This window comes from Mastigoproctus giganteus, chromosome 9 (assembly GCF_048544385.1).
Source record: "Mastigoproctus giganteus isolate SK-2022 chromosome 9, ASM4854438v1, whole genome shotgun sequence".
NCBI classification, from domain to species: domain Eukaryota; kingdom Metazoa; phylum Arthropoda; class Arachnida; order Uropygi; family Thelyphonidae; genus Mastigoproctus; species Mastigoproctus giganteus.
The window spans coordinates 230,142,860-230,159,211 of NC_143583.1; the positions used below are offsets into that span (position 1 = coordinate 230,142,860).

General features: G+C 35.6%; 1 protein-coding gene across 1 annotated transcript in view; it reads left to right on the forward strand.

Moving 5' to 3' along the window:
• LOC150081166 (serine/threonine-protein kinase PLK2-like) overlaps window positions 1–13,415 on the forward strand; it is a 316,839-nt gene extending 303,424 nt beyond the window's left edge. The window contains exons 12-13 of the mRNA XM_090380951.1: window positions 10,553–10,669; window positions 13,206–13,415. Of these exons, the coding sequence (XP_090237077.1) occupies window positions 10,553–10,669; window positions 13,206–13,415 (327 nt within the window). The remainder of the gene's footprint in view (window positions 1–10,552; window positions 10,670–13,205) is intronic.
• The last annotated feature ends 2,937 nt before the right edge of the window (window positions 13,416–16,352 follow it).

Below are 16,352 nucleotides of genomic sequence, written 5' to 3' on the forward strand. Positions count from 1 at the left end.
GATAGAAATTGGTTTCCCAATGGCAACATTCATGGCATGAGCAGGCTGTAAACAAATTATACCAGATTAATTGAATAATGACAGTCTATGCAAAAATCGTGAAGAGCAAGCTGCTCTAGCTTTGCCCTATATAGGACACAGTCATTTGTCATTTATGGTTATTCTTTTCTACTGAGGTCTGATCACCATCCTATTTGTGAGCACTGCAACACCATTTTAAGCACTAAATATCTTTATTGAATGCTCAAATTTTACTGATGAACACTATATATGTTTTAGTGCTCTTAATCAGTTGCTTGAGCCATATACACTCAGATTTTATCTGACCATGACATGTCCACAGTTTTTTTACTTTTAACAAATTTTAAAACATAATATAAATTGTTTTTAGTCATCAGCCATTTTCAATCAACTGCAGGATGAAGGCCTCTCCAGCAACTTTCCAGTTCTTTGTTTTGTGCAATGGCCATCCATTTACTACCCACAAACTCATGAATTTCATCTATCCATCTCCGCTGTTGCCTTCCAGGTTTTCTTCTAGTTCCTCTTGGGTACCATTCTGTTATTTTCTTAGTCCATCTGTCATCAGGTCTTCGAGCTATGTGTCCTGCCCAAGACCATTTTAGTTTAGTTTTCATAAGAATATCCTTTACTTGAGTTTGCTGTCTAATCCATGTGTTTCTCTTATCTAGCAGTCTGATTCCCAATATAATTCATTCCATTCTTTGCTGTGTCATTCTCAGCTTCTCTTCCATTCTTTTGGTGAGTGTCCAAGTTTCACTTCATAAGCATGGTGGGGAGTATACATTGGTTCATTATTTTGTTTCAGACAAATTGGGTTATTGCTCCTCAGTATGTGACTATATTTCCTGAATGCTATCCATACAAAATTTATTCTTCTCTTCACTTTCAGCCAATTATCATTATTACAGCCAATGACTTGTCCCAGATAAGTATATGATTCCACCTTTTCAATTACTGCTCCTTATATCCTTTTCTGTGGCATACTTGTTCATCATTACTTTTGTTTTAGCCATATTCATCTTTAGTCCAAAATCCTTACTAACTCTGCATAAATGACTAAGATTTTCCTCTAATTCTTTTGGGATCATGGCTTATGACCACAATGTCATCTGCAAATCATAAATGGTTTAGGTACTCTCCATTCACATTAACTCCTTTCTGTGACCAGTCTAATCTTCTGAAAGCTTCCTCAAGGGCAGCTGTAAAGAACTTCGGAGATTTTGTCTCCTTGTTAAACTCCTTTCTAAAATTTTAAATTTCCTACTGTCTTTGTCTAGTCTAATAAAGGAGGTAGCATTCTCATATTGTCTTCAAAACCATATATGGGGTATCTATGCCTTTTCTTTTCAGTGCCCGAAACATTGCCTTATGCTGTATGGAGTCAAATGCCTTTTCAAAAATCCACAAATGCCAGGTATAATGGCGTTTTATATTCATTTGCTTTCTCCATTAGTTGTGATATTACGTGAAAGTGATCCATAGTTGAGAATCCTGTCCTAAAGCCAGCTTTCTCCTTTGGTTGATTCTCACCAAGTATTCTTACTAATCTGTTAGTAATGACCCTTGTAGATGTGGGATAACAGGCTAATTGATCTATAATTTCCAATTTCTGATTTATCTCCTCCCTTATGCAGCAAACGGCCTCCGTAGCCGAGTGGTCAGGAACGAGAGTGCAGTAGCACACTGTCTTTGAGTAGACCAGGGTTCAAGCCCCTGACTGCTGAATACAGTCGATCTGTCAACCCGCACTGGACCAGTGTGGCAGATTATGGTCCATTTTCCTCAGCATGAATTGTTGAGGAGGCTTCCATCCTGCAGTGGGTTGATATTGGCTGCACTTTACCTTTTTTTTTTAATGCAGCAAAACTATGATTGCATTATGCCACTCCTTAGGTATCACACCTTTTCTAATGCATTTTTGAAGAGTCTTGCCAGTTTTTGTGTCACGTCTCTTCCTCCCAATTTTAACAACTCTACATTAACTTCATCTTCCCCTGGGACTTTTTGATTCTTCATTTTCTTCAATGCATGTTCTACCTCATCAGGAAGGACATTGGGTATGTTGTATGTGTTACTAATTTGCGATCCATCTTCCTCACTATTGCCATCATTCCCTTGCTCCTTGTATAATTCTCTATAGTAGTCTTCTGCTATTTGAATTATGCCTTCTCTGCTATTTATAAGTACACCATTGCTATTCTTCAGTTTCAGTATTATTTGTCTTTCTGTATTACTGCTCATGGCTGCTGATTTAAATCCTTTGTTTTCCCTTAATGCTTGTTCTACTTTTCTTGTATTATATATTATGTCCTCTCTGATTCTCTTTCTAATGGCTTTGCATAACTCAGTATATTCAATCTTGCTCTTCATTTGTCGTCTTCGGTTCATCATGACAAGTGTTTCTCGACTAATTTTTTCTTCTTTGGATTTATTTTTACTTAGGTTTCTTGGGCTTTATCACTTTTGGAAAGTTATTGTTATTTGGTTTTTAGGAGCATTAGTAACTAAGGCCATATTGCTCCGGGATATGCAGTGGTCATTCCCTGACCTTTCCGCATCCTCCATATTTGGTGGTGATGGGCTCAAACCCCAGTCTAATCAAGAAGCGTGTACTACGCACTGCTGCTCCTTCCCACCTGGCTACTGAGGCACCTTGGAAAGTTGTAATATTCCTTGTCGATATCTTGGTCCTGAGCAGTCTGCAGAAGCTCAAACTTGTTCTTTAGTTCCGTACGTACTGCTTTTTCTCCTATTCTGTTATCTCAAAGAACTTCGTATTATTTACTAGAGTCAGAGTTTTCCTTTCTTTTTTTGCGCCTATATCCAGTGTGCATCTTACCGTTCTATGATCACTTCCAATGTTTACCTTGTTCAGTATTGTAGCATCATTTACTATATATCTTCTGTTAGTGAGGATAAAGTCTATTTTATTAGTTGCTAATTCATTTGGGATCTTCCATGTCCACTTTCTGTTCATCCTTTTCTTGAAAAAAGTGTTCATTACTGACAATCCTTGAGATTCTGCAAATTCCACAAGTCTTTCATTTCTTTCACCAATTCCAAAATTTCCCAAAGTTCCCCTTTCTGCACTGTTTTGTCTCTTTCCGATCTTAGCATTGAAGTTCCCCCATAATGATAGTGTAGTGGGTTTTCTGCTCATCCTGAAGCCTCAAGATTTCTGTGTACATTTCTTCAACCTCTTCATCATCATCATGGCTTGATGTTGGTGTATAAATTGTTATAACCTTTAGTACCTCTTTGAAATCCTGATTAGTAGTCTTGACACCCTTGGTGATGTATTTTTGAATTCCAAAATGTTTTTTATATCTTTATGGACCAGAAAGTCAACTCCACCTTCATTCCTTTCACTATTTCCATTGGTGTAAGCAGATTTCCACTTGATAAACTTAAGTGATTAATTTCTTCTTGTTTCAGCCAAACCGATGATATTCCTTTTCCAGCTCTAATATCCTGTCTTTACCAATGAGCGATCTTACATTGTAACAGGCCATGTTCAGTTTCTGTGCATGGCAGCCTAGTTGTACTCAGAGATTCTTAGCACCCTCTGCTTCCATTCTGATCCTCTTGCTGCCATAAGAGGGGGAGTGAAAGCCCCTGGGGACAGAGGGCCATTTGTTTCATCATGCTGTCATGTGCTGGAGGGTTTGGTCTTTTCCTCTTCACACTGACCAGTCATCTTGAAGTGAACCACTCTACATGTTCGTTGCCACCTAAGTGACAGGTGCCTCCATAGCCAGGTGGGAAGGAACAGCAGTGTGTAGCATACGCTTCTTGATTAGACTGGGGTTCGAGCCCATCACCACCAGATACGGAGGATGCGGAAAGGTCAGGGAATGACCACCGCATATCCCGGAGCAATATGGCCTTAGTTTCTAATGCTCCTAAAAACCAAATAACAAACAAACAAACCTAAGTGATGTAACAAGACTTACCATCGAGGTGTGCATGTTTTTAGTACCTATTGTTTTTACTACGAGTTATTAATTTTTTTTTTTTTTCCTTTACTTGTTTTTTATACAGTTTGACATGTTAGCTAACTTTTAGGTTACCGCTGGTTTTTAATTAATTTTACCTTTTTATTTGGTGTATTATGGTCTGTGTTACTAATACAACATAAAAAATTAAACCAATCTTGTCTAAACTAGATTATGGGTCTCTGGTTTCCATCTCAGCTGGAAACAGCATATCGCATTGGCTAGAGCCAATTCACCCTCAGGCCATTTGCATTGCTACTGGAGAATTTAGAACTTCTTCTGAAAAGAGATTATGCATCAAAGAAACTTAAAAAAAACTGTTTTTGTGGCTTAGACTTAAGCATTTGCCTTTATATTATGCCCTTAAACTGAAATTTCTGCCAGACCACCCCACATGGACACTTGTCAGACTGCCTACTAGTATTCATATACAAAATCTGCTCAGAGTTCTTTAACATCACTAACTTAGCATTAACATTAGTAGAGGCATTTGATGCAAGAAAGCAAGCTTATGCAGCATCAGCCAAAAAAAAAATAAAGTAAAATAAATAAATAAAAAATAACCACTTCCACTTCACCCCTCTGTTCATTTGAAATACCTGTCTTGCTGAGCCTTAAACTTATTTAGGCTATCAACTTCCACGACAAGGGATGGAAGTCTGTTCCACCTACCAACCACCCGCTGGCTAAAGGCAAATTTCCGCACATCTATCCTACATCTGTCTTTCCTCAATTTGAATTTATGCCCTCTCAGGTGATTATTCTGAGCAAGAGGAAGAATCCCATCAGCATTGAGCATGCTCAAACCATTCAAGGCTTTGTACACCTCTATCAGATCATCTCGCTGGTGCCTAGTCTCCAGACACTGTAATTCGCAAAACTTAAGCTCTTTCTTCGTAAGAGCACCCCTTTGTTCCATTCACTAATCTTGTTGCCCTTCTCTGTACTCATTCCAGCAGCTCTACATCCTTGAAATGAGGCCTCCAGGCCTGTATACAGTACTCTAGGTGTGGCCTTATAAAGGGAATAATCACCTCCTTATCCCTGCTAGAAAAATTCCTATAGATCATTGACAATACACCGTGAGCTACTCTTGCAGCCAGTCTGCACTGCTCAGAGAACTTCATATCTGCCTGCACAATCACCCCCAGGTCCCTTTCATTCTCTACCACTGTCAGTGTACTACCACAGAGTTGATACGTTGCTCTGGGGTTGCTGTTTCCCGTATGTAGTACTTTACATTTGTCAATGTTAAACTTCATTTGCCACCTCTCAGCCCATCTGCTCAACCTTTCCAGATCCTGTTGCAGCAGCATAGTGTCAGTAGTGTCCTTGACAACCCTTCCAACCTTCATATCGTCTGCAAACTTGGACATTAAGCTTGATATACCATCATCAATATCATTTATAAATACAGAAAACAATAAAAGACCCAATACTGAACCCTGAGGGACTCCACTAATAACATTAGTCCACGATGAGCAGTGTCCATTGATTACCACTGTCTTCTCTCCCTCAACCACCCCTTTATCCATAGCAGCAATTTGCCTCCAATGCCACACTGCTCCAATTTGTGCAGCAGTCTTCCATATGCAACAGTATCAAAAGCCTTTAAGATCCAAGTATATAATATCAAAGTTATTCCCTGCATCCAGTTCTTTTGTGACTGCATCATAGTATCCAATCAAATTGGTCAGGCAAGACCTCCCCTTAACAAAACCATGCTGTGTCAGAGCTATAACTGAAGTCTTGTCTAGATGATCCTGCAGAGCTTCTTTAACCAGTGGCTCCATTAATTTTCCGGGAACAGAAGTTAAACTCACAGGTCTATAATTACTTGTGTCAGCCTTTGATCCTCCTTTGTGAATTGGGGTCACATTTGCACATCTCCAGTCCATGAGTACCTCCCCTGAGTCCAAGGAAGCTCTCATAATTATGGCTAAGGGTTTGCTTACTTCCCTTGCTGCCTCCTTTAATATAACAATAGATCCCATCCACCCCAGGTGCCTTTCTTGTGTTTATCTTCAACAATTTCTCCTCCACTTTATTCTCAGTTATTACAAGATTCTCTAGCTTACTGCCAGAGTTGAATACACCTCTGGCATTCCCCTCGCTGAATAACTCCTCATGTGTGAATGTCGATGCAAAATATTCATTTAGTTTGTTAGTGACCTGAGCAGGATCATCAACAGTTGACACATCGATATCAAGTGGACCAATCTGATTCATCCCCTTACTTCTAGAGTTTACATAAGTAAAGAACTCTTTGCTGTTTTTCTTCGCATTCCTTGCCAAGGATTTCTCGTAATCTGCCTTCGCCTGCCTAACCTCCTTTGTAACTTGGTTACAGATCAACTTGTATCTATCATAGGCTTCTGTGTCACGTGTTAATTTGTATGTATCCCATGCATTTTTCTTCTCTGCCATATGCCTCATTAGTTCATCTGACATCCATTTAGGCCTAAACCTTGAACAATATTTCTTAGTTGGTATGTAAAGCCTAGTAGCTTCCCATTTTGAATTTGCTGTTGGTAACATCATCAGTCGATCCCACTGTATAGAATTTAAATACTGTCTCAGTCCATCGTAGTTGCCTTTATGAAAGCAATACCCCTTCCCTTTACCCCTAATGGTAGTTACCTCTTTGAGTAAATCCCACTCCAGAATACTGTGATCACTGCCACCTAGTGGTTCATTTATCTGCAGATTCTTAATGCATGAAGAATCACTACTGATGATCAAATCAAGAGTATTACTCCCGCTAGTTGCCTCCCGAACATGCTGATGTAGAAAACAATCATCCAATAAATCCACAAAAGCCTTGCTAGTGTGTGAGTGACCAGCCCCCAAATTCTAGTCAATATTTGGGAAATTAAAATCCCCCATTATAAGACTCTGATTTACTGGCCCACTCTATTTCTCTGTACAGTTTCTTATTATACTCATCTGAGTTTAACATTAACTAACTTTAATAACACAGTATTGCACTGTCACCAAGGCAACAATTCCACCCCTATCATGCTTGTCTGCCACCATGCAATTTCTCCATTAGTGACAGGAAAGGCCTGCACTCCATCCTCTGTATACATCTAATTCTGCACTGCTCATCAAGCCAAAGACTCTGACTTATCTTTTTTACTGATGGTTTGAAGTCAGTGTAATCTGTGGAATCTACCAGCATCTTTTCAGATAGTATTGTATCTAAGATAATTCTCATGAATGCAGTACATCCAGCAGACCTGGATGCTATGAAGCTATTCTTGGACCATATTAAATCCCATAATTACCAAAGGTGTGGGATGTACACATACTTAGTGCATTACAAGCCTTCTCAATGAGATCAGATAAAGTCCTTATCCTGTTCTGTTCTGGGTTAAGCAAACACTACATTCTTTCTGAATGTTCATTTAGCATCCATTTCTGCTGGTACCCAAGCCACATTGGGGTCAGGAATGAGTAACTGGCAGATGCTGCTGCTGCTAGGTCAGCACAACGCCAAGATAATCGTAGCCTGCTATTTCCCCTATACAGACTGCAGGTATATAATACATAATGGCTTTGATTTCCAGTGACAATAGTCATGGCATGGATAGGTTATAGTGAGAGTCAAACACTTACAGTCTAGTCTGTGCAGGAGCTGAAAGGTGTTCTTGTTTACCTCTGCATAGGACATCTGACTTATTCTTCTTGATAAGGGCTGATGATCCCACCCATGTGTGAGAAACCATTTTAACAATCTGCTGCTTATGTGAATATCCTGACCCCTGTTTATAAATAAATACCATTTATCTTTTACCACTTTTAGCATCCTGCACACTAATTTTCAGATTTTCTGACAATGAGCCATATTTAGTCATTTAAAACTTTTAAATTTGAACTACAGTAGAACCTCACTAACTCACTAAATGGTTACCTGCTAAATGGTCTCCCTCTGTAATTGGTCGCCTTTGGAGGACCCCCCCCCCAGAATTGTCTTTATCTTTTTGATTCCCAAATCTAATGCATATTTGTGATAGAGTAGGAAGTGGGCCGGAAAGAAAATAACAGGGAACAAAGTCATTACCGCGTTTCTCAGAACTCAATTGAAAGATACTGATTCAAACACGCATCCCAGTAAAACCATCCTTCCCCAAATAGTAAACAGAAAACAAGGGTGATCGTTTCCTGGTTGGCTGTTTAGAGCTAATTCGTAGAAGTTCTTCCTCCCCTTTCACTGTGACAGTCTTTAGTCAGTATGTATTCCATTAGAGCTGTTTGCTGTCACATAATCCTCAATTTCAAGTTTCTAAGTGTGTTCGAGTGACTTAAGTCATGTCTGCTAAATGTACTCATAAGTCTGGATATGCCGAAAAATATGAAAGTTTAAGTCTTCGTAAAGGTGAAAGTGCATCAAAACTTAGAAATGTATAGTGTCCCACATACCATGATTAATAATATAAAAAAGAATGGAGACAAAATTGAAGAATTTGTGCAAAACAGAGGCTGCTGATGGAAACATTTCAAAAAGAAAAAGGCTGACTACAGCGACACTCGACAAATTGGACGAAGCCATGTTTATATTGTTTGCACAGCAGTGCTCCCAAGGGATTCCATTAAGTGGACCAATTATCATCAAAAAGGTGCTCCAAAGGAATCAAAAATTGAATGGTGACCCAAATTTTAAATTAAGCCATGATTGGCTCCATAGGTTTAAGGGGCAGCATGGTATTCGGCAACTACGGATTGAAGGAGAGAAGATGAGTGCTAACATTGAAATCCTAGTGCATTATCGCGAAAAAGTAAGTGCCCGTATTAGTAATCTTGGATTGTGCACAGAACAGATGTATAATTGTGATGAGTCAGGATTATACTGGAAAGCACTTCCTCAAACACTGGCATCTGGGTCAGAATCTTCAGCCCCAGGATTTAAGGAAAGAGCATTTAACAAATTGCTTGTTTCAATGCTAGTGGGGGGGGGCACAAAATGACATTAGCAGTAATCGGCAAGGCAAAAAAAACCATGCGCTTTTAAGAACATGAATTATAATTTACTGCCTGTAAAATATTATGCCCGGATGAACAAAAATTAAGCAATGGTTTACAGAAGAATTTTGTCCCCAAGTTCTTTCTTACCTTAAAACAAACTACCTCCCAGAAAAAGCACTTTTGAAAATGGACAATGCTCCTGCCCATCCCCTTGATGATTTAGAAGAATTTTCATCCCATAATAACATCATTGCATATTTCTTCCAGCTAATACAACTAGCCTATTACAGCCAATGGACCAGGGCATTATAGAGTTTTAAGAGGTGTATAGAATATTATTTTTACAGAACTTGGCACTATGTGAAAACGATTTAGAGGTAGAACAGCTCTGGAAGGAATATATTATAAAGGATGCTATCTATAATGCAGCTGATGTGTGACAGTGTTCCTGAAAAGATGCTAAAATCTGCCTGGGATAAGCTCTGGCCATCTCAAACAGTACAACCTGACTACAGAACAAGAAGATTCTGGTCTCACACCACCAGTTTTAATAGAAGTTTGCAGATCCTTGCCAATATTCAAAAACTTAAATGAAGATGATGTCAAAAATTGGTGCGATAGAGACGCAATGGATGTAGGTTACGAAATTTTTACGGATGATGAAATTGTCTCCTATGTTTCTGAGGGATCTACTGAAGTAGTAAATGAAGAAGACAACAGTCCCACAAAATCTACCATTTCCCATAAAGAAGCCAGTCAATCCCTGACAGATATAATCAATTGGTATGAATGCCAAGAAGAAGCAGAAATGCCAAAAATAATTTTACTATGACAAATTTATAACTTGGCTACTGAAAAACACTGAAAATATCAAAAACAAACAAAAATTTGATTTTTTTTTAAAACAAATAAATTATGTATGTACAACTTCAAATTACTGTAATGTAAATAAGTTTTTTTTTTTTTCATTATTAAGTTAAGTGTTCTTAAATATACATGTATGTAATTTTTTTTAAAATTACCATATATGTATTAAAATTTAATCTAAATAAATCCTAGTTTTTTACGGTTACAATTTGACTTTTTATTTACTCCCTCACTAAATGGTCTATTTCACTAATTGGTCACCCCTCTGGTCCCGAAGGTGACCAATTAGTGAAGTTCTACTGTACTTAAAATATGCTTTTAAGAGTTACTATTTTACATACTTTTATTTCCTTTTTTTACAATTTTTTTTTTTTTTTCCCTCTTTGGCATAGTGGCCAATGTTTTTGTTTTACTTTTTTTGTTAGCTTTTATAACTAAGGTTTTATAGCTTCTTTTGCTGATGTGCCAATAAAACCCAAACTAACTAAACAACCAATCAGAATTTTATGAACAGAACAGGAAACAATTAAGTTATATATTAGCAGATTGCATTTTGCAGTTAATAATTTCAGGTTATGGTGTATGCACAATGAATGTAATTATTCCAATTATTTTAACAGTAAACATTTGATTGTTATATTATTAAGAGGATAGTTACCTGTATTCCAAAGCAGCATAAACACTTATTTTAAAACCTACAGGGTGGCGATCTTCATTCTGGTAATCCCACAAGAAAGAAAGGAAACATTTTATACATGAAACACTGGTTTCGCTCTCCTCATGCAATTATTATGCAACTAAGTACAGGTACTTTACAGGTAAGTTGATTATTTTATTACAGAAACATTTACTACAGGACTATCTTGGATATCTTAGCTTGAATATCTTTACAGCAATACATGATATAATTAATAAGGTAACTAACCGTCTAAGAAACAAGTTTTGGGTTAAGCCACCGGAGCCAACTTAAAACACATCTGCTCTCTTTGACTGTCTACAATAGAATGACCTATCATTTTTGTGTGTATGTTTTTAATATAGACACTGGTGTTCAAAGAAAGTGCATCACTTAGGAATTTCACATTTCTAACCCTTTTTCGCTATGGTATGTTAATTAATGACTGACTAGCATCACAACTAGAAATATAAATAAAAGATATTTATTAATAGTTAAGGCAAAGTTAAGTAATATTTGACAGATGCTCTCAAAATATTCCAAAATGAGCATTTGCAACCTTTATATAACACTTTTGGTAAACATGACAATTATGGCTTAAATGTTATCAGAAGCTTTCAATTTGTTTCAGTTTATCATTTTAAATAGAAAACAAAATGAAAAGTTCACCAGGTGCAAACTAGTATTTAGTTGAACCGCCTCTGGCCCTGATGGCAGCACACTGTTGAAGCATTGCCCAGATCAATTTCTGAAGATAATCAACTGATAGTTTGTGGTTCCAAACACGAATTATGGCTTCACAAAGGGTCTTTGGTTTCTTTCTGGCAACTGCAGATTCCAGATGATGCCAACAGTTTTCAATAGGATCCAGGTCCGGGCTGTTTCCTAGGTAGCTAATAGTTGGAATGGACCATTCTTCCAACCATTTTTTCACCTGTAACAAATGTAAACGCATTGCTGTTGAACTTCAAAGGCAGAAATGAAGCTAAAGTAACTACAGAAGTGCCTACTTGCACTTTTTGCCCGATGACAAGGAGCAGAGTCGTTCTGAAATATGTAGTTACTTGGCAGGTTGAAATGGTCTCTAATGGTTGGCAGCAATTTGCCTTCCAATATAGCCAGGTATCCATTGACATTTATGGAACCTTTTATAAACTGCAGGTGACCTACTCTGTGATACAAAATGCACCATATCATTTGGCTGGTAGGGAATTTCACTGTAGACACCATACAGTCTGGATGGTATTCTTCACCACATCTATGGCGAATCATTTGTCTCCCATCAGAGCCATGCAGGTTGAATTTCTTCTCATCCGAAAAAATAACTGACTTCCACTGCTTGGGGATCCATTTGATATGCTCCTTACACCAAATTAATCGGGCCTTTTTCATTTTTTGTGTGAGGAGGGGCTTCTTCTTAAGATGACGGGCTACAAGTCCATTTTTGAAGAGGAGTCTTCTGACTGTTACTGCACTTTCTACCAGTCCTGTATGTTCTTCCCATTCTCTTTTCAGCTCAGACAAAGACGCTTTATGGTTTTAAGGCATAAGTCCTGTTTTGGCGTAGAGACTCTTGTGTCCAGTTCCTTTTTTCCTATCAGAAGAACCAGTATTCTTGATTTTGGAAAGAAATCTACTCACTGTCGACTGATTACAAGACACTATAAGACTCTAATATGACGGGAAGAACATCCTTCCTCACAAAGTGACAATAGCACTCTTTCTTTGTGGTGTCAACTGCACGTAACTCACCAACCTGACACAGTCAAGGAATGACCAACTCTTGCAGAGTGTGCTTAAATAGCTGAAAGTAACAGCTGATGCAATATTAAGTCATCACCTATGCATGTCAATCTTATCTGGTGCAATATGTAAGAAATATTGCCATATATTTACATTATTTGGATGAAAATTACAATTTTAAGGAGTGATGCACTTTCTTTGAACACCAGTGTATATCAAAAGTGGCTCAGAGTAGAATTAGTTAATTGTATTCCCATGGCAATTTTATAAAAAATTGCCGATGGTATTTTCATTAATCTTATGTGCCAAAATTCATGAATCAATTAAAAGCATAAAGCAGAGATACCCATTGTATTAAAGTTTCACTGGCACCTTCTGCCAAATTGAATAAAGTTTACTTTTTCATTATTTTGTTAACTTATCCTTTCCAACAGAATTTGTTTACATGGTAAGTGATTATTTTTATTTCTTTCCTTTGAATTTTTTTCTGAACAGTAGTGTTGTTTTACATGCTTAACAGGCTCCCTGTAAGTAGACTCTGAAAGGAAGATACTCTGAAGCCTTTCTTTACATAGTTTCACAGCTGAAAATTGTTTCTGAGATAGAAAAAAAAAAAAAAAAAAATATATATATATATATATATATATATATATATATATTTTTTATATAATAATATATATATATATATATATATATTATTAGCATATATATATATATATATATATATATATATATATATGCTAATAAATTATGTATATCTAACACAAACTAAATTTAGAGTTATTTCTATGCAACTATTATTAAAATCAGTAAAATTTCAATGTATTTAATAAAATAAGTTATTTATTTAGTAATATTTTTATTCATGTTAAATATTAATGTTGCTATTAAGAAGTGAATGATCATTAGTATTATTTATTTTTCTGTTGCTAAAGATAAACTTTTTCAAGGACCATACAAAAATAGTCATCAGTGGGGAGCAGCAGTCTGAGGGCCTCTTAATGTACATTAATGAAGATCGTCATTCAAACACTTATTCCTTTGAAGATCTCAGTTACCATGGTTGTGATGCTCAAATTCATACAAGACTTCAGTATGCACTCTCTGTACTACAAGAATTTGTAGAATTAGAAGAAAGCAACTAACTATGCATATTGCCCTTTTTATACCTTGTCTTTCATTTAAGTTGACTTGGAACTATTTCTTAGAGTTAAAAACAATAAAATATTCTTGAATTTTTGTCCTTCCCGTCTAATGCTGGAGATTGTGTCAGTAATCCTACTGGTTTTTAAAGTTGGGAAGGAAAAAAAAGTAAAAGCAATGTCAGTCAAGCAAATAGACTTAATTTATTATAAATATTAGGACACCTTTATTATTCTTGTCTGGCCAACAAAATGTTAATAATGAAATCATCGCCACACTGACCAAGCAGAATAAAATAAAAGAAATAATAAAATATGCACTAAAATAGAAGCTTTTGGAGCCATATACTTCCATACTACTTTTGCAAATTCACTAGAAGTAGACTATGAAGGGATGTAAAAGAGAAATGTAATCGCTCAACCTAATGACAGTAAACTGGCATGTCGTAATATTTAACACGAAGTGGGAGGGTCAGTTAAATCGGAGAGGAGAGGGAAGAAGGGAGTGGTGGTTAGTGCATTCCAAGAGAATGCATTATTGTCTCACTGATTCTGTGTCAACTGTCATCATTATGCAAAATAATAGAAAATTATTTTGCATAATATTCTGCTCATGAGTGAGGGCAGTGGGCAAAATTTTTTTTTTTTTGGTATTTTTTATGCACGTTCACATATGTATGCATAAACATCTGTTGTCTTCCCTATGCCTGTCTCATTACCTGCATGTAATAACTACTCCCACTAGATAGACTTTCATGAAATTTTATATTTGGGTCTTTATAGAAAAATATGTAAAGCCATTCCAGATTCCATTAAAATCAGAAAAAAACAAACCGAAACCTGGAACTTATTTCTTTTTCTCATGTATGTCATATATCATATACTGTATACCATCAGTATACCAACATTGCAAATCAATCACATCAGAAACATAAAACTTATACTATATTTCAATTGTTATTAAAATACAGGAAGAAAAATAAGTAAACTCAATCTGTGAATAAGAAATTTGGTTTGGTGAACCTGTTGATTCAGTTCTGGATTTGGATATTTTTATTCAGTGGAGAAAGTCAAAAAATAAATAAGTCAATATATATAATTTTTTTTTTTTTTTTTTTTTTCCTATCACCAAGTCGTTATTTCTTGAAATTAGTGATGTTCACTAATTTCAAAACGATAGCAGCTTGCCACTCACTAAACTGCATTACAAAAGTATTGATAGCATACTATGATCATAAGAGCTGAAATGTTTCATTTTGAATGCTGTGATTAGTCTCACAAAATGTGGAGTGAATATTACAGTGAGGCATGTGCAGTGAAGTAAATTATATTTATATATTATTAGTAAATCAGTTAGTGACTAATTGATTATAGTTAGTTATTTACTTTTCACTTCAGTTAATCACAAAAAATTTGATTTAATTTAAGAAATAAATACATAAATGTAAAATAACAATAAATGCAGTTTATAAATTACTTTTTTTTTTTTTTCAACCTTTATGCAAAATAATAGCCTCCTCATGAGTTTTACCCCATTCCACTGTCATGTGTCATATGGTTACATATATTGTGTTGCTTTTTTTTTTTCACAAGTTGATAAGCTACTATTATCATGTTCAAACACACACTTCAAGAGCTTCTCTGTTTTGGTGTATATTTTATTGATTTAATTTTCTCTGTTTAAGTGTATTTTATTTATTTTATTTCCTATATCTTGTGTACATTTTATTTATTAATCTTAGTTAGTGTGACAATTTTATTATTATATCATGATTCCTGATGCTCAAGGCCTTTTTTGCCAAATTAAAGTTTGTATCCAAAGCCACAATGTTTTTGTATGTTGTTAGTGGTAACACATAAAAGGAGCTTTACCTTTTTGGTTTTCCTAATATTCCACTATATTTAAATATATAATATTCCACAAATGTGAATGGTGAATACTTCTTGGAGGTAATGTTATTGCATTACCAATACAACTTTTTGATAAAGTGCATTGGTTCCACATGCAAGAACTAAGATCACAAATAGGAAAATCACCTTTTCTGTTCAAACTTAAGTTCATATAAGGAATAGGAAAGTGAGTTTTATTCACAGAGGCATATAACTGAAAAAAAAACTATTTTGTTTAAAAAATAACTTAATAAAGGCAGCTACTGCAACTTTGGAAATTTGCAATCCTCTTCTTAAACTTTTTTTATATCTCTGATAAGTTGAACAACAAAAATTTCCCCACAGGTGAATTTCTTAATAAAATTTGTGGCATGGTCATACATTTCACATGCAGTAAGATTATTTATTTAGAAAAAAATGGTATTTCCTTTTATTATGAAGTAGTTATTTAATTCCTTCCATATTTAAGTAAGGTTTTTGATTGTCCAGTTAGAAATCTTACTAAAATACCATATTTTTTTATATGGTAAGCAAAACAGTAATCACTGAATTTGATTTTAAAACAATGGACTACAAAAATGTGATCTTGGTTTTTTTTTTTTTTTTAACACAATCATTACACTAAAAATTAGTGATACTTTCATTGGAGAAGTATAATTCTATTTAGTAGTAATGTGGTGTCCTATACAAATATCTGTTTTGAATGGAAGCTGGACATACTATCATTTCAGTACCTGAAATTTCAGGCCTATTTAAATAATAAGCCCTTATACTTGAATTAGCTTTCAAACAGCATTTGGTATTCTTCATCTTTTAGGTTATGTCACCTCTGGCATGCCTGGCTACTCTGGAGAGTGTCACTTTATTACAAATAAAATAGCATTATAGTTTTTCTGTGGGGTATTATTTTATTTATTTATTACTTCTCTGTAGCCTATTATATAAAATGTAGCATATTATATAAAAAAAGTATATTCAAGCCATGTTATTTATAAATAATTTAGTTATTATGGGTATACCCCAGTTAGTATTCAGGATATGTTCCTAAAA